General features: G+C 44.8%; 1 protein-coding gene across 3 annotated transcripts; it reads right to left on the bottom strand.

The window, feature by feature from the left end:
* Positions 1 to 244: 244 nt before the first annotated feature.
* On the bottom strand, positions 245 to 21243 carry LOC306795219 (rho GTPase-activating protein 23-like). 3 transcript variants are annotated; one of them, XM_079293663.1, is made up of 23 exons: positions 21055 to 21224; positions 19537 to 19567; positions 19167 to 19259; positions 18260 to 18338; positions 18093 to 18153; positions 16232 to 17684; positions 13145 to 13253; positions 12930 to 12969; positions 12695 to 12832; positions 11220 to 11522; positions 11070 to 11131; positions 10717 to 10823; positions 10042 to 10154; positions 8477 to 8629; positions 7768 to 7846; positions 7480 to 7553; positions 7293 to 7382; positions 7071 to 7196; positions 6950 to 6994; positions 6722 to 6815; positions 4874 to 4898; positions 3479 to 3510; positions 3224 to 3362 (listed from the first exon to the last, which is right to left on the bottom strand). In XM_079293663.1, exons 1-22 carry the CDS (start codon positions 21166 to 21168, stop codon positions 3486 to 3488), a joined length of 3414 nt encoding a protein of 1137 aa, XP_079149789.1. In that variant the 5' UTR covers positions 21169 to 21224; the 3' UTR covers positions 3224 to 3362; positions 3479 to 3485. The 3 variants fall into 3 exon arrangements, with proteins under 3 accessions (XP_079149788.1, XP_079149787.1, XP_079149789.1); XM_079293662.1 differs by lacking the exon at positions 4874 to 4898 and having other exon boundaries at positions 245 to 3362; positions 18099 to 18153; positions 21055 to 21243; XM_079293661.1 differs by lacking the exon at positions 4874 to 4898 and having other exon boundaries at positions 245 to 3362.
* Positions 21244 to 21831: the final 588 nt, after the last annotated feature.

Raw genomic sequence — 21831 nt, 5'->3', positions numbered from 1 at the left:
TTACGGTATATAACGCATCTGCTGCTGCCCTTATGTGATGTATTTGACATAATCGGTTTCACATTCCACCTTAAGGCCTTGTTTATTGAATGCACACAGAATGGGACAAATAAGCCTGATGAGATGAGATACTTAAAAGGGTGACGTAATATATTTGTGTCTCCGCTATAATTGTTTCACTGTGGAGGTAAATGCACGTTTAAGTTCAGTTAACCACATTACAATCCAAAAAATAAAACAACTCTTCAAAAACAAATAATTTAATATATTATGTATAATAATTATATACACAGGTTAACTTAACAAGGCTTTGTACAACTGTTACAAAAATTGGTCCACGCACAGCCACCCACGTACACGCACAGGGGCACAGATGAGGGACAGACATGGAGTGTGGTTGGATGCCGGCGGCAGGCAGTAGTTTGGTTTCGCTCCGGTTTCATTTCTTGAGTCTAGACTCAACGGGAGAGAAAAATACTGAAAAAACATCACTCGGTTAAGACTGGTTTTGTATTTAAGGAGGTAATTCACTCACTTGCACTGCTCCCGTGACGATACTGCTAACACTGATATGATGTATAAAGTGGAGCCTCTCTGAGGTTCTTTCTTTGCTCTAATGTTGTACACAAATGACCCAAATAGAAGACAACAGAACATTTTGGCATGACTTCGCATAGCTGCCTTAAACACGTCCTCCGATGAAACAGGCCCCCCCCCCCCGACATACAGAAACACGATATGCTTGTGTTGAACACTTAGAGTTTGCATATTTTAATGTCACTGAACCCATGCACACAATATATATTTCTATATATTTTAAGTCCATGGAAGCTTTGGCATGACGCCCAAAGTCCCGTCACTCAGAGACAGTGGTGGAGGTCCCTGTAGATCCACAGGAGGCTTTGCAAGAGCTCGTAAAGGGCTGAGACGGAAACTGAGGAGACGTTTCCTCTGAACTGGTGCTGTGATATTTGCCACGTGGGTTACGTTAAAGACAACAGTCGGTTTCCAATGAAAGACGGGAGTCTGCTGGTGTGAGGGTTCGTTGTAACAGCAGCTCGGCTCTGGAGTTGAATTTTAAATGTCTGATATGGCTTTCTCTCAATTTTTTGAATTTACAGTTGATGGGTTTCATTCCAAAAGATGATTTTAGAACTGAACGGTAAAGGCATTTTAAAAAGGTCCTTACTTGTGGCACCACCTAGTGGTTGTAATAAGAACAGCACTGTGAAACATGGCAACACGTCTCACCGAGATTGTTTCACTTTCTTTACATCAGAATCCATTGAAAGTGAACTGTTGTTCGTTGGAGAGAGGTAGGTTTCCTTGTCATTACTTCCCCGGGAACACATCAAGCTGGATTCCAGCTCTAGTTTATGAAGCTACATTTGAAACCATGTCAGCGTGTTGTCTTGGTCGTTTTAAGATTGGATGTTTGTTCTACAACACTTAGTTAAGATGATCTTCTGCCTTCAGAGACGTATTTCTCTTTTCTAATATTGAGGTCTGCGTGTTGGATTATCCCATCGTTTTCACACAGATTTAGCTTTTTGCCTCGTTCACGTAATCTAAAAAGAATAGTTTGCCGCACAGCTGAATACACAGTTATCATTCAAAGTCATTGGGTGTGAAAGGGTCTCCAGTTACAGTGCTGTGAAGGCTCGGTCACACCAGCTTTTAAAACGGAAAGATTTTGCTGCAAAATCAATTGATTGGAATGGAATCGTCGTGATCAGGGAATTGGCCTAAAATCCTCGAAACTTCAATCTTTGAATTTGCAGCGCTGACCAACAGCAAACTGTGCTGACCTTTGAGAAATGGAGAGCTGGAGAAGCTACTGTAGTTATTAGATGTGTTCTTCTATTCCACCTCTTCTACGGGAGTAAAGTGTTCCACACACTGTGAATTTATTGTCCTTTTAGCGACCAAGCTAACACGCCACTAGCGTGTCCTCGACTGGTTATATAAGACGTGTGTGAGTGTATGTGAACATACAAGCTAGGGGAATCTCTGCTGAGAAAAGTCATCAGATTTTGGTGAGAATTTGCCTCAAATACCAGGATCTTAATTTGCTGTGTCAGCCCTAATGTCCTTTTGAAAACATACAACATGGATAATTACATCTACAGTTATTCTGTCAGTAAAGGGTTAAAGATGAGTAGCTTTAAAAGTAGTTGAATGGTAGAATTTGTATGTTAAGTAATGAGTTTCACATTTTTCATTTTGGAATGAAACTCTGCAGCTGCGCACAAAGACGTCCTTCAGCGTGAGATCAGGTCTCCAACTTCAGAGGCAATAAAAAGTCCAGAGGGAAGAGTCTCCACAACGCAGATCCCCATGGCAACATGATGGACACTTCAGAAGCAGTGACACGGGATCCAGTGTTTGTGAGTAAAGGGCTAGTACTTGGTACTGTGTTAGTAGATGAAACACTCCGATTAAACGACCACAGTGTGACGACGCCACGCCCTCCTCTTGTCCCGTGGGTCCAGGGCCGATCTCCTCAGGACCACAGCGTGAGACTCCTGGGCAGGATGAGGGGGGGGGTCTATTTGTTGAACTGACCCAGGACCTACAGTCGATCCCTGAGGAACCCCAACACGTCCATGCTGACCCGGTGTTCCTTCAATGGCTCTGATCACCTCCAGCCTCTCTGCTCTCCATCCTTTGACTCGTTCCTCGCTCCTGCCCAGCTCAAGCTCCACATTCATGGAAATAGCCCTTGTCCTCCCGCCTCTTGTCTTCCTGTAGCGGACTGGCGCCGACTGGTTCCAGTCCGGCTGCTGGGTCCCGTAAAAGCTGGAAGCCTGGAAGAGGTTGGGGAGCCTGGTGGGGCAGATCCAGAAGGGGACTGTGGGGTGTCCTCTGGCCGGAGCGTGAGGCCTCAAGTGGGAAGGAGGATCAGACATGGTTGGGGGTCTTGGGTATGTGGCGCTCTGATGGTGCGAGCAGAGGAAACTGTTTGGACGAGGTTGCGTGGCCGTTCTTCTCCTGCTCTCTTCACATTTGTTGGCCGTTCTGTTCCCCTCTTCCTCTCCAGACAACGATTCTTGTCCCTCAGCGACCTCTCTAGCTGTGCCCCCAGTCTCCTTTTCATCCCTTTTGTCTTTTTTCGGAATAGTTTGTTCTCCCTTGACCGCATCTTTCTCTCCTCTGTTCCCCTCCTCTTCCTCCTCCCCTCCCCCGCCTTCTCCTCCCCCGTAGTTGCCGGTTTTGACCGGCTCGTGCTCGGAGTCCTCGTCGGCGCTGCCGTCCTGCAGGTGGGTACTGAGGCATTTTTTACGTTTGCGGGTCACAGCAGAAATGATGGACTTGGGCAGGAAGTCCCTGGCGCTCAGGTCCTTCTTGGAGAGCGAAGAAAGCTGAAAAGGTTCAACATTCCAGTCACATAATGGTCACTTCTTACTTCATATTCCAGAATCTGTGACCCTATTCACATACCGGTCCTTAAAGGACAAGTGAGAGGTTTGTTGCTTACCTTTGATTTAAGTGAATCGCTGGTGGTGGAATCTGTGAGGAAAAGGAAAGATTTGGATCAGAACCGCGTCAGCAATACACGAGTGGCGCTATAGTGTTAGGAGTGTGACAATCACAGCACACACTAGCAGCACTGCAAGCTGTGAGGAGAACTCTCGCCATTATCGGAGGATCTGCCTGCTGTTCGTGTAAATGGCTAGAGTTCCCCTGTAACATCAGTGGGTAGGGGTGTAACGCTGCGCAGGAGTCACGGTTTGCTTTATGAGTCATGGTCCGGTGGGAGTTTGGTAACGGGGGGAAAAAACGATGATACGTTTCTTGTCATTTATACTGAACAGACGTGTTTCCATTCACATATTTACTATGCACATTCTGAAGGTATGGCCCACTTCAGGTGGTTTTGGTCTTTGACGAGAGTTGATGAGTTTGATGGATTATGAAAACGCCTATGATGTAGCGAACATTGACCTCACGTGACTGATCAGCTGTTCCTAGATATATATTTATGTTGTCTTCGTCTCCAGATGAAACATGGCCACTACTAGCTGACATGAAAGAACAATTCAAACTCGCTCAATTGAAACAACTTCCTGAACACCTCTCTCCATTTTTCTATTGCAGACGCTTAGAAGGCAACTTATTTTGTTGGGTTAGGGTTCGCAACCTCAACTGTAATTTCCCCACTGAGGGACTAATAAAGGATTATCTTATCTTATCTTCTTCTACTCCTATTACTGGTGGAATACAGCCATGTGTAGCCTACAGCGACAACTTCTGACCAAACCAAGCTGTAGCCAAGTTTACTCACTCCAAACCAGTTGATGGGAACGTGCCCAATCCGCTTTTCTTTTTTTCCCCGACATTTTAAAAGTTGCTTAAAATGTGCTTTACAATTGAACGGAAACACGGCTACTGACGGACTGAGGGAGCGATTTGCCCACTTGCAACATTTAGTAAACTATTTTCAATGTCAAAATAAGGAGCATTTCAAACATGTTTTGTATTACACTGTATGAACAAATAGTTTCCCAAAAGGCTATAAAACTAAAAAAGCATATCTTATGGCAGGAAATTGAGTCCCGGTGATCAGCACATGTGGGGGTTCGTTAGAATATTCAATGTGTTTCTATTCACGTCCCCGACAACAGTGGAGCCATGCAGACGCACCATGTTGACAGATGACAGCTAAAGGTTTCCGGGGCGGAATTTGAACGTGCAAACTTTGATTCTGTTCTGCACACGCAAACCGTTACAGCCCTATCGGCAAAACAGGAGGATGATGGTACACTGGTGGGAGACCAAAACTGACGGAAAAGTCAAAATGAATGGAAAATGAATTGAAGTGCAATAGAAACAACCAAACACAAAACACAGAAGGAGGAAGACCTGGTCCTACCGAAGAGGCTGATCCACTGTCTCAGCTAGAGAGAGCAGAAAGGTCCGGGGAAAGAGAAGGAAGAGAAGGACAGAGCTGAGTCTCGCTTCATAAGACCACCGGCAGCATGAGTAGTACACAATGTAGAGCGCAGGTTAGATACGGAAGCAATTCAACATTAAGGGTGTGATTCAGCCATACTCGTGATAAGCTCTTCACTTTGAACTGTATTACAGACGGAGTGAGGATATACACTTCACACGTTTCCTCGGATTGGATGTGTTTGTGTAGGCTCCTCTGGTTCTCTTGCAGCCCTATGTAGAAGGGCTATGGGTGCTTCTCACCTGTTTGTGATGTATGAGAAGACCTAGAGTGGTATTAACACGTTGGCTCTTTCAACGATTATACTATACTAAACTATAATAAAGGCTTTTGAATATGTGCGTCCTTGGATTGCCTTCCCGATTGTCCCGTATTAAAGACGGTCCCCGTGTTCCTTTGGGGTGAATGCAAACCATCAGGATTCTGGTTTCTGTAGTCGGCTCAATCTGAACTACAGCGGCCCTACAGGAAACAGAAGACCCAGATAGGAAGGCTTGTGCATTTGTACTGTGGCAAACCAGGGGGAAAAGCCGAGCCGACACAGCACAGGAGGCGGATCCCCAAGCTCAGGTTGGGGGAGGTGATAGAGGGAGTATACTATCCGGTGCAGGTGCTGCAGCCACGAGGCACATGGCAGTGGTCACACCTGCAGCCCGTGAGCTAATTGGAAGGAGCATATATTCCCAGGGCTGTGAAGCCTCTGGGGGAAAAAGAGACAGACTGACAGACTGGGCAGAGGATACAAGGATCCATGGAACCTCTGGAGAGGAGCTTCAGCAGACGGGAGGTAACGAAGCATACTCACCTCTCTGCTCTGCCCAAACAGGACGGAGGAATCGTCTCACGCTGAGTGTAGACCGAAGGCCAAAGACCCCGACCGGGAGGAATCTTTTGTTTAGTTTGACCCAATCCTGCTTTACCCTACCCTGTTTATTAAAGGACACTTTTGGTTACATGGCTACTGTCTCTGAGTCCCCTGTTTTATCGCTGAATCTTGCCTCCACGTCCCCCGGGTTGCCACAGTACCTAGCTTTGGATTAGTAGACATCAAACAGAGAGTTTCTTGGATAATTGAACAGCACCTCGACCAACGCGCAAACATTTATGGTAGAAATAAGGAAGCCTGTATAGAGAGGTACGACACAGCGTTGTACCGTCGGTGTCTGATTTACTTGAAACTGAAAAAACACTGAAGCGCTACATTGTTTAGTTGGCTCAGTTTTCACAGTCTTTCTCTGTGTTTTCTTGCTGCTGCGTTTCAACCACAAATCCATTTTCTTGATTTTTGTCTATCGTTCAATAATAAATAATGAAGATTTGGCAAATTTTTCATAGGCGCAACCCACATCCTCCGCTCATCTCACAAATGCGTGTTCCTTACAAATGTGGCACCATTTAAAAAGGGAACTGAACAGGCTTTCCACCGGTATACGATTTATTGCCAGGAAGCATTGTTACAACAAAGAAATAATCTACCAAACACAAATGTCCTTACTTTTTGTGCTCTGTTAGTATGATTATTTTAGGAATTAAAAATGACTTTTTATTAACATTTAAAAAAACAATCTCTTAAGTAGTACTCCCATTTGAGAAACCCTGACCGAGGATAAAAGTGCCATTCTGTTCATTTTGCCAGTAGAAAACGTCATCAGAATAATGGAAAACCAGCAACTGCACAGGTAATAAGTTAATCAGATGGATGAGTTGGATCCTCTCATAGTGAACATGTATCCTTCTGACAATATCACAGATTAGACACTTCCTCACCTGACGCCTCTCCTGGCATGCCGGGCCTGCCGATGTTGGACAGCAGATGGTCGATGTTGGGAACAGGCTGCATGTCGCGCTTATCCTCTGGGGCCTGCACACACACACGCACACACATCCAGAAATACACAACCATACCCAAAATGAAAGTGCAAAGTAGAAATGAGGACATGTGAATACAAACAATCCCTCTGATGGGGACGTTCTCTGCTCTTTCGTCTGATGTACCTTCTCCTCTTCATCGAGCTCTCCGGTAGTGAAGAACCAGTCGTGCTGTTGAAGGAACACAACGCGGCGTCACTGATGAGACAAACACACAACTGGTGAAGAACGGCGCAGCGGGTCTTACGTGCAGGATGAGCGTCTCCACTATCTTGTAGCGGTCGGGCATGTGGGTGACCATGTCAGTCATGTTGTCCTCTGACGTCCTCACCAGAGTGGGACCAAACACCAGGGCCAGGTTTCTCGGCTCCATCTGAAAAATGACATCAAAGCACCGCTCACGTCCGGCTCCATGAATGACCTTGAAGACACAAAAACCGAACTTGCTAATCAGAGGTAGTGAGGTTACCTTATTCTGTTCACAGTGATCTGCCACCTTCTTCAGGTGACCCACCAGGAACTTCAGAGTGTGATGGTAGTGATCTGGGAGGTCATGGAGCTGGATGAAGAAGGATGGATGAATGGAGCAGAGAAGAAGGTGAAACAGAGAAGAAGCGTATTCCTTGCTGGATGTTCTGCTGTCCTTTGACTCGTACCAGTTTCTTCATGGTCTTCAGTCTGTCCTCCGCGTCTTCTATCCGGTTGGCATCAATGAAGTCGATGTATTTGTCTGCAGACAGAGAAGACGTTTCATTAACAAGCAACTGATAATTGGAAATATTTCAGCATTTGGTATGATATTCACATGCAAACGACAGGCAGCAGCATTTTTAAGAAATATTTGTATCCAGAACGGTGGAAAGTAATCCTGCTTTTATATTCTACGCTTCACAGGTTGGTTGTGATTCATGCTACGCTCCATCATGAACAATGACTGAATGCACCATCAGTGAACAGCGGCTCGGGCAGTTTTCGGAAGAAGGACTTGAGCAGGCTGCTGATTACGTTCAGGTCCTGCCATCTCTGTGGAGACAGGAAGAGTGAGGGTTCAGTATTTCTGGTGCAGTGAAAAGAATGACACATCTGATCAAACAAAATGATGTTTGGTACAGGACTCTTCTGAGCTACGACTCCAGCTAACGCGTTTATTGAACGCTGCAGGAATGCGCCCTAGAAGCCGGAAAACGAGTCAGCGTTTTTGTGCTTCCGGTTCCCTCCTCTTGATAGATTTTAACGTTGTGTTCTACGGCATGAAATACATCAGATACTCCTCATGAATTTTGAAGCTTTTACGTGTCTAAATGAGACAACTAAACATGATCACTGGGGCACTGGTCCGCCTTTAGCTCAGCGGTGGTGACGTTGAAATCATGGTACAGTGATATCGTTTAACAGCCTCACGTTTGCTTTTCACTTCAAAAATCATAAAAGTGGTGATCCTTTGTGAAGAACAAAATGTGTAATTATCCAGCTGTTTTCTGCAGATAATCCAGAATCCGATGGAAAGATCCCCTCTGCTTTTTGTCGAGGGAACCAGTGCCATGCTGACTTCCAGTTTGGCCTAAATATGTCATCCCTGCAGCACTCCGTTTCAAAACAGGTTTAAAAAGCGCTGCGATAATCGTGAACCCGTTCTCCATGCATCCTGCACACCTCCTCAGCAGTGTTGATGTCCATGCCCTTGTTGAGATGCTCCTGCAGGTTGGACACCATGGCGTTGTTGCCCGGCACCCGGTAGATACCGGTGTAATCCAAACCCGTCTCCTCCACCACGCCACAGCACATCTCCACAATCAGAGGGACAAACTGAAGAGGGGGGGGGGGGGGGGGAGGGGAAAGGGAAGAAATGAGAGTGGAGGGATGAAGCGACAAAAGGGTGTTTGGAATGAAACCAGAAAGTAGTATTCTAGGTTTCTACTAGAACATGTTCACATGCTTTAATGCCACTGCTGGCTCATTCCTCTTTGTTCATACATAGCCTGTTTTATACAACATTATATACATAAACACATGGCTTTTTATGGCTGGCTTAGAGTATTTTCTGATTCATGGAGTGATTCAAAGATATATCCAAATAATTTCTTCTGTAAACCTTCTTCTGAGTCAAAGGTGTTTACAGTAGAAATTCAAAGGCTTTGACTCTAAGATGTCAAACAAGAATCTTGAGCCTGGCTTTATCCAATGTTCACATTTCTGTTGTGGAAATGTATGCAAATTAGATCATAATTGTTACCTAATTTGTATATTTAAACAGCATTTCAGAAAACTTGTTATATAAAAAACAAAAAAGAATCTAAACGTAAGTAATCACTGGGGAAATTTCATGGTGAGATCTATTTATTATTATTTTTTTTTTAAACTCTTTTCACTTTTAGTCCCCCCTTTAATAAAGATAAAAAATATTAGCGTTACAGTCCTGCTTATTGTCAGCTTGGCAGTACTGATTCTGAAGAATCACTTCCCGACCACAGACTACAGAAACAAATCTCACAAGAGCCTCCTCAATAATAAACTAATGAAAACAAGCCAATAAAGTAGATAAAGGTTACTTTTGGGTTATCAGCACAAACTCTTGCAGCTATGGCACTTAGTGTGCTCTGATGAAAGGTAACCTAGTGGAAAGGTATTCTCTATTCACTCCGGCTGGATTTAGGAATGCTCAAATTCACCCTCAACCACAATAGTTGACAGCAAAGTAGTCTCAAAACGGCCCTTTGGAGTTTCTGGCTGACAATATCTCCAAAAAAAAAATCATTCAAATGTTATATTTTACATTCCCTGTTTGAAAGAGAACAAGAGAGGATTTTTCCAAACCCTGCATATCTTCCAAGCATGTATGTTACGAGAGAAAATGAATAAAGAGTCCATTTAGACCTCCGTTCTACTTCTTCATCATTTAATATTTATGAAATGTTAAAGTATCAGCTACGTGGTTAGTGATTTTGTCTACATTACAGTCATTTAGCAGACGCTTTTATCCAAAGCGACTTACAATCAGAGTCTATCACATTTCTACACCGTAGGCACAACTACGGGAGCAATTTTGGGGTTAAGTGTCTTGCTCAAGGACACATGCGACTAGCAGAGCTAGAGCCGGGGATTGAACCACCGATCAGCTGATTGAAAGACTGCCCTGCTATCCACTTAGCCACAGTCGCCCACACTGTTTAGACACTGAAGTGGAATTTGTGTAATGTTTATGTTATGAATCACGTTACTTTATGGTTGACAGCGGGCTGACAGTCCTCCAGCCGCACGCCAAAAGCCTTCGGACTGCCTGTCTTCTTGGCCTTCTTCATGATGTTGATGCCCCACAGCGCCTTGTTGTCATCTGGGCACACACACACACACACACCACATTTCAATTTGGTATTTATATCCACATGGAAAAATAACTTTTAATGAAATGACAGTGTATTATCACGAAGTGGCCAGATTTTCAACAATAAAACGTCTCCAGCCACACTTGCAGCTCTACAGGGCACCTCAATCAAACACAGGTGTTAGGAAATATTGGTTTTGCTCAAATAATTTATATATATTTTTTGCTGTTGCTAAAACACAATTTCTGAAACTAGGGCCCTCTTTGTCTGTACTTCATTCAGAACAATAAAAAACTCTTTTAAAAATGCTCTTTTTGCATCAGAAATGTACACGCAAACACAACATGTCTATGAACACAAATGCAAAGGGTTTATTCTCAATGCTCGTCGACTCATATCAGTATCAGACACATTTACAGTCCTCTAACTCTCTCTCTGTGATCTAATTGGTCGTTTTCACAGGTGCATTCTGCGTGCCGTCCTTAGAGCCGCAGTGCTAGCATGGCTAAAGGGCTGTTAGCATTTTGTTGTATGTTGGTGAACGCAGACCGGAGTCGTGTTTGAACCCACCAGTTCTGGAGGCTCGGTTCACGGAGGTGTTGTCGGCCTTTGTCAGGAGGAAGGGAGGCATCATACGGTGGGCTCTGGGAGAGGAGTCCGGCTTACTAACTGTCAGACTGCACCCAGGGACAGAAATAAAGACAGTTAATAAGAGGGTCTTTTCAGGTCGGAATACCTCTTGACCTCAGTCTTATGTAAAACATTTTAAAATGGACACGCTTTTATTCTTGCTTTTTGAAAATTGCACTCAAAGTAATTGTTTCTGACAGGCTTCCAGCCCCGAGCTACAGTGACTCCTGATTACACAAAGGATAAGGGACGGTTGTGATCAAGCCTTTCTTGCTGAACAAAGCCGCGCTGACCTGTGTTTTCTGTAGTCATTCAGCTTCTTGTTGATGAGAGCTTGTCTTGAGAAGCCGATCTCCTAGAGCAAACGGAGGTGAGAAATTAGTTTCGCACGTAGGTCTTTTGTGTGGAAATTCCACAAGATAAACTGGGTGTGAAGATCTAACCTCGTTGTCGGTCTTGCTGTTCTCCCTGATGACCCTGATCCAGGCCAGCATGTCGTCCCTGTCCTCGGCCTGCAGCAGGTACTCGCAGTAGTCCTGCGTGGTCAGCCTCAGTGTGTGCTTCCGCTTGGTTTCGCTGTATGCGATGTCGATCAAGCAGCCGCGGATGCTGATGGGAGGGTGTTCGTCCTGGCCTGGCCCCGCCCCGTGAAGGACCGCCTCTCGCTTGTCCTTGTAGAGGAAGAGCGAATGCGAGCGGAGCACAGAGAAGACGCGCTTCCACGGTCGCATGCCGCCACCCACTTTCTACAATTAGGAAATACAGAAACAACCTGAAAAAACACGATCTGAAATAGAAAAGCTCCCTTTTTAGCTGAGCAACCGTAGAACGGCCTGTTAACGTTGGATTTCTCCAGTGGTGGGCCGTCAGGGCCTGCAAGGCCTTCTCTGCTGGCCGAAACAGAATCACAAAGCTATATCTATTTTATCATTTTTCTTAAATACACTACATGTATTATAATTTATAAAAATATTTTTCCCATTGTCTTATTTTCTCAATGCACAGCTCCTGTCTTCCTCAGTTGCTCTGCTTCCAGTGCAGCTGCACTTTGCAAGGTGGTGTCTTTGTTTTCACCTTCCAAAACCAAAATAGAAGAGAAAGGGGCGGGGACTATATGAAACTGTGTTTAGCTGCTGTATCATAATCAGCTAACTTTAGCATGCCTGGCTACATGCTACAAGTTACACAGACTCACTAGCTACTTTATTTACATTGCATTGAGTACAAGTACTGAGGCAAATGCAGTGAGCTAGCTGAATGAATGTCTGAAATGACTTGGCCAAACTCATTCGTTTGTTAATATCTTCAAAGTTTTTATGTTAGACAGAAATAAGAGTCTAACATTACATTTATTAAAATAATGTAATGTTAGACAGCGCAGACACTTGGCTGCTCGCTATCCGCTCTGCTTTCATTCTTTTATGGATATTCTTGTTTTTTTCTACAGACAATGATGGGTATCTCCTCCTGAATGGCTCATAAATCAGTTGGATTTAAATGAAAAAGCATGTGAAGATTATAAGATAGCAGTGTTAATTTGATCGGCTCTCAGAGGTTCAGCAGTGAGTTCAAAGTTTGCGTATTCTTGCCCCGCTGTGAGTTAGTAGTTTCTTATACATTGCACTTTTAATGCTGAATTAACATATGGAAGTAGCCATCAAATGTATATTGAAAACCATTTTGCAGAGTTAAATCTGCCGGCCAAATTTCAGCTGACAAAATGGACAGCTGCTGACTAGAAGTGAGAAACCTGTTTTTACCTGAAGTCAGTGACTTTTGTCAAAAACTACTACAATTTCTAGTCCGCCACTGTTATAATTGTAAAAAGCTTTTAGTAGAATGGAAAGCTTGACAGGCGCAGTAACAGTAATGAGACGGGGGCGGAGTTTAGCTAAAGTGTGTACAGGCAGTGTCGTACCTTTCCCTTCTCGGTGAGGATCTGTTTGTAGTGCAGCCAGCCCTCCTTGCGAACATCACTAAAGGTGATGGTTCCCAGTTCAGAGGTGGAGTGGCGTTTGGACCGTGCCTCCTCCTGGGCTCGCAGGCTCTCCAGAGACTAAAGCACAATTTAGGGGTTTTATGGGTTGCACACCAGTGTTCTTGTTTGCTGGAAAATTCATCAAGTGTAAGGATCAACTTTGTTGAACACTCACCCCATCAGTGAAAAAGCTCTTGACCCTTTTTGGTAGTTTGCTGTGAAACGGAAAGCACACAAGTTACATAAACAGCACTTCTAGAGAGTCTAACAGGGTGAGTGTAGATTCATACACTGATGACATGGGCTACCATGCAAGGTGCCACCTGCCTATCAGGACTATCTATAAAGACCCATTCAGTAAAGAATGCAGTGTGTCCTCTGAGTTCTTACGAGAAGACGCGGCCTTCTTCTCTGAAGGTGTTGAGACCCTCGTCACAGGACTTGGATCTCTCTGTGGTGATGGCCAGCAAGTAAGAGGAGCGGCGACTTTTAATACTGCCTGAAGAGAGAGAGGACAAGTCAGAGAGGAAAGGAGGAGGACACTAAGTGGTTCACAAAATATGCACTGTATGGTAGTGACATGTGAAATGACAAGAAGATGAGTGATTGCAGTGATTTGTTGTCTCAAACTGTGAGTATAACATGAGCCAAGTGACTGAATGAAGGGGTTAAATGTACGGACTGCATGTTAAAGGAATACCGTGACATTTGGATTTGAGGTTCCTAGTTTTGGATATAAAACATACAATGCCTCTTTGTTGTCAGAAGCTTTGAATGAAAATTAAGAAAAGAAAGAGAAAACGCTTTTTCTCCAATGAGGCGAGCATACGGTGAAGAAAACACACTTAACTTTGTTGTTTTTTATGATTATCGCAAACCATTTTGATGCCAAATAACAAGAGAAGTCAACAGTGACCGAAGGAGCATTTTAGAGACACGTCCAATCATGAAATAAAAATCATAGAATTCTGTTGCATGGACAACCAACAGTATACAAAATTCTGATTTTTAGAAACTTAAGAATACATTCACTTTAAAGTCATTTCAACTTGTTTTGTTCCCAACTGCAACAACGAAGCATTCTGACTTTGTTCCAGCTGCCGGTTGGAGTAACCATGGTAACCTTTGCCAACCTCGTGTGACCAAACTAGTCTGAAGTCATCTTAAGATATATAAGAGGCCTAGCAAAGAAAGAAGCTGTCCATCATTGTCTGCTATGAACACTGTCGTCACTGCCTCATTGCATTGTGGTAGATTTATGCTGGCGTAATGCCCAGGCTTTGCATATTGTAATATTCGACCAGAGAGAGTATGCAATTTGCATACTATTAGAATCAAACTAAGGCTTCAGACATACTAAAAACATCTCACACACTCTTTTAGAGTACCAAATACCATGTTCGCATGGAATTTGGAATGCAACCAAAGATTTTCAAATTCCTCATACAGCAGCTTTAAATACTTCAAACGATGAATTCAAGGGTTCAGATTTGTTTCCCCAAAAAGTGGAGGGTATTGGCAAATGTCACTGCACTCCTTTAAGATGAGTCGGAGGCTGGACAAATATATCAGTGTGCCTTCAAATAAAGGCATTGCATAAATGCTTGTCATTTTGATAAAAAAAAACGTTGGCAGTAATGCTGAGCAGTGTCGGTTCAAACATACTGTCTATATTGGCCCAGCCCTTTGTGAGGCCTTGCAGTATTTAGAGTGGGTGAGTGAGACTCACTGCAGTCCCGAGGACGAAGTCGGACAAAGGGGGAGATGGAGGAGAGGGTGGGGGAGACAGAGGTGGAAGTGAGGGTGGCCATGGTGGAGGCCTGTGAACTGGACACAACAGAGCGGGCTGGTACATAGCAGGCCTGTAGGTCAATACTAGGACCGGTGGGCTCATCTGCAAGTCATCATCACAGGTGGGCAACAAGCGATGAGAAATGATTAAACATGCTGACAGGACAAGACAAGAGGTTCCTCAGGTGGAGATTAGGTAGTTTGAACATCTCGTGGAGGCAGACCTGCTCTGGAGGCAGAAATAACGGAGAACCACAAGTTTTTCATCTGCTACCTGACAAACCTTAATGGCAGTACATTTTACTGTACAATAAAGTAATTGGCAATTATACGATGATGGCACATTAAATGTCACTACATTTTCCAAGAATCTCTCATCAGTTGAAAGACATTTTCTGAAAGAGGCACTTTGTATTTATGTCATTCCCAAGATTCTGTCTTGTTTTCTTTAACTTAAATCTAGGCCGTAGGTTCATTGTACTTGGACTAATTGTATTTATGGGAAAGATAGTTATTTGTTTTCCATACAAGTTCAATGTGTCTGTATGTTTGCAGTATCCTACTTTAAAAACTGACAATGTTGTTGAAATTATGTGGAAATGCACGTTGATTTAAATTGATACACGTAGTGGTATTCTATTGGACGCAATCTACACATTATGTGGTTCTGACCTTCGCTGGGTGGAAATGTTAGTGATTGGACCTCTTTCAATTTGAAGTGAATACCCGTGGTATAGACTATAATTACCAGAAGCCTTGTGTGAATGTCCGTTTACGTCTCTTATTGTACTTGTACTGACAGCTACACTATCTCCCATTTGGTGTCAATGGTCAATTCCAGAGATGAAAAATGAGCTAGCTATAGCGTTACATAGTTTTTAATATTATCTTGACTGACTTGTTAGCAAACAAAAAAAATAATGTAATGCAATTTTAAATATAGCAAATGAAGGCGAAGATTTCGCTGGTGGTCTGGTGTGACCACGAGGCCAGCAGATTGGGTAGCCATCTTGGAAATATACATTCATCTAACTAATAATGAGAGGTTTTCCTGTGAGACTGGCACAAAGAGAGGAGTCATGAAGTCAGTGAACTGACCCACTAATGTCCGTTACAGTACACACTGGTGTTTGCTCACATTAGCCATCTGACCTGCTGACTGAACCTGTAGGACTATTTCTGACTCTAGAGCAGCTCTATTTCTAAGAAATGTTTCCAGAACTTTTACAGGAGACAAACATTGGACATGTAAACAATCAAAAACGCACTAGAACATTCATCAACACAAATTGAAACATACAGAAATGCACTGACTGTACACGTGTTATTATTGACATGTCTGACACAGACAGAAATGTGGGAAAGGATAGAATCACACAAAGAGAAAACGAGCACGACTAAAGCCTCACATACATTAAGAGTAATATTTTAGATCTGTAGCAACAGATATATGGATATATATGTATATATTAACTGTTCCAAACATAAAGATGTTCCTGTTTTTATTTAGTTTTTGATAATACGAAGTTAGTGTTATCTTATCTCCAGAAACACAGTTGTAATTGAGCACCACTTGTAACATAATGACGTAAATGAATGTAAAATGAAACTGCATTATCAAGACATTGTTTAGGTTGATTATATCCTGACAGCAGCAGCTGTTGCTAGAAAGGAAAGGTCACTAACCTATGAAGGGAATAGAGGCCAATGAGTTGAATGCATGCTGTGCAAGGCTACCATTAGCCCTGCGGTTGGTGCTGGGTCCCCCGGAGACAGGAGAGGGGGTCCCTTGTGTAGGTTCCAAACCGGGGGGCTCGGGTGACTCCACAGGTGCGGTGTAGTGGGGATGTTGAACGGCCTGAACAGGGGTTCGGCGGCCGGAAGGCGGCTTCTGCCTCAGGACCACCTCTTGATTCAGGGAGATGGGGGAGACGAGCTCCCTGTCCTCACCCAGTCGGGCTCTCTCCTCCTCTGGCGCAGACAGAGCCGGGGTAGACCGGGGCCTGGGTACCACGCCCCCCTCGCCGTCCACAGGGCCGCTTCTGCTGCCGGGGCTCCAGTTGAGGCGGGGGCCGCTGTAGCTGGGCTCTCTGAAGGAGTGGGCCTGCTGGAGGAGGTGGCCAGCTTTGCGGGAGAAAGACGGGCTGTAGCTTTTGTAGCCCACCAGCTCTTCTTCTTTTACTCGTCGTGTTTGGGGTTCGGCTACCTGCTGGCCTGACCGCCTGCCACTAGGAGGCACTGTGGAGGAGGCTGTGATGGGGTACATCACTGTGGTGTTGTGCTGATGCCCTGCCGTAACCTTCTGATCTTTCTGCTCTCTGAATTTCGCCGTTTGTGACCCGTGTGAAGAGTGTTCGCAATGCGGTGACACCAGTGCAGAGGCTTGTGCCAGTGTTTCCACAGAACGCCCGTAGTTATGCTCGTACTCGGCGTAGGCTGCTAGGAGGCTCTCTGAGCATGATCTGCTTCCTGGTCCTGATACACCGCCCCAGCCCCCTAACCAATAGGAATCATGGGAAGCAGCAGCCGCCTGGTGGTGGAACTGGAGGGTTTCCCTTCTGCGTTTCTCCACGGAGGTTGTGGAGGCAGATGCAGGACCGGGGCCGAGGGCCAACCCCAGCCCCAGCTCCGCTAAACAATCCTGAGATATGCTGCGGTGGCGGGGGGACATGCTCTCTGCAGCCTCGGCCTGGCTGTAGTACCAGTCCGACAGAGCCTGGTGGCAGAGAGTATCGGCGTGGGTGTGGCCAGAGGCCTGCAGGCTGCTCTTCCGCGGTGGAGGCAGAGTAGCAGAGGCGATGGCAGCATTGTGGTTAGCAAAGTGAAAGTCCAGCACGTTGATGGCCGAAGAGGAGCGGCCCCGGCGCCGGCCAGACGGGGCGAAGTGTCCGCCGGAATCCTCGGGATCCCCGGGCCAGCCGGGGACGGGAGTGGAAGCGGCGGGGGGGCGGTTGTCCAGTGGGGAGGCGGCGGGGCCCGGTCGGCACTGCCAGTTGTCCGGGGGACTGTGGGGGTTGTGCTGTGGGGCGGAGGAGCTGGGCTTGGTGGAAGGGTAGCAGAGAGGCGGCGGCGCAGGGAGGTTCTGGGCCACGCCTGAATATGGCTCATTGCCTTTCAGGTAGGCATCCTGGGAGTACGCCTGAGGAGGAGAGGGGTCGGGACACGATGAAAAACATGACAGGAAAGATAAAAGATGGAGGGAACGGCTAGAGGACAGAGTGAGGCCGATGCAACGTGCATATTTCTATGTTTTGTCCTGTTACATTTTTGTCTATTTCAATAGACAATAACATTGTTTGACAATGTTTTTCATTTCATGGCCCTGATTCACTGCAGCCGTTCATGCATTCTTTTATACCCACAAACTCATTTAGTTGTCTGCCGATCGACAGCGGTACATTTCTGAAGTTAACCTTTAATAGGTGGCTCCATGAATTATAATAAAAGCATGTCATGCAAACAGCCCAGCTTACTTGCTGTGACATATAACACGGCAACAAGGTGAAAAGCAGGAGAGAAGAGAAAATAGAAGAAAGACAATACTCACACTTACCAACTGCAACACATCCTCATCTTTGGGCATAATAGAGAGCTCCAGAATGTTTTCACTGCAACGCAAAGACCAAAATACAATATAACATAAATATATGAATATATGATAAGTAACGGGTCAGACGGAACGTAAAACAAGATTTGTCAACACCAGTGTCTCGCCTGTTTTGGATGAGCGTGATCACTTGAGAGTAGGTTTTACCCAGAATGCTCTCCCCGTTCACCTTCACCAGCCTGTCCCCTAGACGGAGAAAAAAGAATCTCCTGTTCACACTGACGTATTACAAATGAACCAAGAGTAAATAGGAAGTTAAACAGACTTGTTTTATATATATATATATATATATATATATATATATATATATATATATACATACACACAGTATATATAACTAGAAAATTTCGCAGCAAATTTTGACAGTGTGGCTTCTACTGCCCGAAGACGTCGCAATATACAGCTACACACGCTGATGTTCGATTGAGATATCGCTTCTCTCTTTTCTGCATTTTAAATTCATATTCTTGGATTAAATCTTGTATTCGTGATGGACAGTCCACAAATGGCTCCCATCATGTCTGCACTAAACATGTACATCTTTGTTTAAGAAGCCTTTGGAAATTGAATACATACGTCACTTATCCAGATGGCGCATTCTAAGTTTGCTCGCTGAACAATTTACAAACAGCAGATGGATTTATTAGTAGCTTAGTTTATGAATTCATGTTAATCTGCTGTCACAAAAGCCTGTGTTTGGTGCGACTGCAGTCCAGTTGGTGTCCTTAGAAACCTCCTGCTGGTTTGCCAAGAAGAAGAAAAAGAAGAGAGTGTTGAAGAGAGGTACATAATTAGTCTTTAGACAAATGTAAAAAAAAAGCCAAATGGTGTTGAACTCATGGCAAACCAAGTGAAATGGAGTGTGGATCTGGATGTGTGCATGCACAGAACGCAGATGGATGCAGACCCTCAATTGTAGCATAAATGGAACTGCCTCAGTCCTGAGCTGAATGTTGGTGATATTTCAGTGTGATGACCCTGAGGTCTGCTGTGTCTTATGTCTATGTGTTCTACCTGTACACAGTCCAGCCTGTTGCGCGGGGCCGTTTTCCTTCACGCTCTTCACAAAGATGGTGTCCATTGGCTCCAAACGAGACTGCTGGCCACCTGCTCCACAAAAACAAACATGCAGATACAGATTTCTTAAAATATCAGCAAAACCTACAAAGTTGATTCAGCTCCACCTACACATGGAAACATACAGCCCCCCCCCCCACACACACACACATCCTGATCATTCGTGCATTATAAAACAGACCACAATAGATACAACAGATTCGAATGAGTCCAGAAGGCATTTAGAGACACTTTAAGAAAGCGTGATGCTGATTCATCAGAGCTGGATGCCTAATCATTGGCTGGTGAAGCCAGCAGAAACACTCACCTCTTCCAGTTGCGTTCCCGTTCTCTTCATCCTGTGGGACACACAGAGCAGGTGTTAGAGGGGAGGAGGACCACAGCGAGGAACCGCTCAGCTCACATTCAACCCGAGCCTTTACTCCCAGCCCAGGTCTGACTCACTCCAGCTGACTGGGCAGTTTGGATGGCTGCTCAGCTGCCTGACTGACTGATTCACAATCTGACTGAGTGTCTGACTGTCTCACTGAAAGACATCTGGACTTTCTGTCTGTCTGTCTGTCTGTCTGGCCGGTTGCTGGGTCTATCTGGAGGCTTTGGTGCTTTGCTGAGTTAGCTCATTCCTGACACACAAAGGGCTCTGCACACAGACTGAGGTATGCTGCTGCACAACACCGACCTCTCTCCAGGACAGAAGGACGATACCATGCTGTCTTCAGTACCACGGTACCCATGAGTGTGTGTAGATGTATAGACTGGAGCCCAGTCGAAAAATGTTTGTTAATAGATTCTTCCAGGCATGAATCTGGGAAACATATTGCAATATTCAATTACGTTACAGGTAAGGTGGATATACATGAAATTTAAACTCTGAATTCCATGTCTGCGAGTTAAGTATTGAGCTAGAGCCGGGAGAAATTAACTTAGCATAAAGTCACATATTTATCTGAGGTTGTGTCAGTTTAAGAAGCATAACTGTTGCTAATATAGACTAAACACAAAGTGCAGCTGAGGCTGATGGGAGCCGGGTCAAAAGGTCAACAAAGGCATTAGGAATCATCCTCTTGATTGTCTGTACAAAATTTGCGATTTGTCTAATATTTGCCAAGATATTTCAGTCTGGACCAAAGTGGACCAACGTACAGTGCCATACATAGAGTTACATTCATACAGCTGAAAGGCTGGTGACCAAGTTCTAACTCTCACAATTCAACTGACTGGCATTTATTTTGAAAAGTGACCCATTTCCAAAGCAGATCTCCATGGTGAAAGAATATTTAATAAGACTAGCTCAACCTTATACTTTTGTTGGAATGGCAGTGTACTCTCAAATACTAATTACATGTTTTTACTTAATCTGGCTACCGGCTGCTTGAGCCACGAGCTGTGTTTCCATTAAATCATCAAGCAAATTTTGAAATGTCACAAAAAAAGAAATGCTAATTACATCTGTTTCCATCGACTGGTTTGGAGCAAATAAACTCTGCTACAGTGTAGTTTGGTCAGAAGTTGGTGCTATAGGTTACAGAAGAAGTAGAGGTTGCAAACCAGAAACAAAACAAGTGGCCGTGGCCATCTAACCCATGTACAATAAAAAGGTGGAGAGAGGTGTTCAGGAATGTGTTTTAATTGTTCTTTAATGTCAGACATTGCCCATGTCTGGGAACCAAGACAGCAGAAACAGCATGTGAGTTAAATGTTTACTATGTTGGAACTCAGCAAAGTTACTTCAATAATCCAATCAGCACATCAACTCTTTTTCATCAAAGACTTCTATGTACACATTTGGGTCCAGGCCAGAGACACCAGAGAAAAGTGTGCTAACCTTGAGGCTGTGGAGGGAGGACTCTGGTGGGTATACAATGAAGTGGCGCAGAGTGAAGCCGAATCCCTGTGAGTTCTTTGGGACGAAAATGGTCCGTGGGCCCTGCCACGACATGCCCTCCACCTCGCCCGACGACAGCGGCCGGCGCCTGTTCTCATTGGACGACACCATGCCATCTCTCCGTCCTTTAGCCTGTTGAGAAGAGAGGATGGGGGAAATGTTTAGATCGATAACGCTGAGCGTTCCCTTTTCTCTCGGTAGCTGAGGAACACTGACAAAACCTTACCATGGGAATCCTAAAGTTGGGCTGTGCACCCCTCCATTGTTGAATGCATTTAAGGGAGGAGTGAGCGGGAGGATGTGGCTCTATGTGCTCCATTCACTGAGGACTCTGCCCAGATCGGACCAGGGCACAATTACACCTATGCCAGGAATTTCTCAGAGACTTCCTCTCTCTAAAGAGGAAGCTCTATTTTCAACAACCCCACCTATAATCACATTTATTACCTCCAGCCCACAATGGGAGAGTTAAAAATATATACCGTCTATTAATAACAGTCGTGGAACAACAGGAAATTATTGGGGCTCATAAACACAGACCAGAGGACCAGTAGACAAAAGGAGCCCGCTGATATTTCGGTATGGGCTCCAGGAGGTGAGAATGAGGCCAGTGTTTCTCACACACTCACACACTCACACACACAGTGGATTGTTCAACACTGAGCACAATTGTTGTCAATCCACATGAATGCTGAGCATCGTCAAAGGGATATAATG

Source organism: Melanostigma gelatinosum (genome assembly GCF_949748355.1).
Source record: "Melanostigma gelatinosum genome assembly, chromosome: 21".
NCBI classification, from domain to species: Eukaryota; Metazoa; Chordata; class Actinopteri; order Perciformes; family Zoarcidae; genus Melanostigma; species Melanostigma gelatinosum.
The sequence above is the reverse complement of the archived record's forward strand: the minus strand, read 5'-3'. Positions and strand labels throughout refer to the sequence as shown.

Bases quoted from the DNA above. Each gene is read 5' to 3' on its own strand.
- LOC306795219 (XM_079293662.1), bottom strand. From the start codon at position 21,225: ATGGTGTCGTCCAATGAGAACAGGCGCCGGCCGCTGTCGTCGGGCGAG. The intron at 12,970-13,144 runs GTAAGAACTCAG...TCCGTTTCACAG, and splicing joins GAAGAAGGCCGCGTCTTCTC to CAAACTACCAAAAAGGGTCA. The intron at 8,630-10,041 runs GTAACGTGATTC...CCCCCTCTTCAG, and splicing joins AGCCCGCTGTCAACCATAAA to TTTGTCCCTCTGATTGTGGA.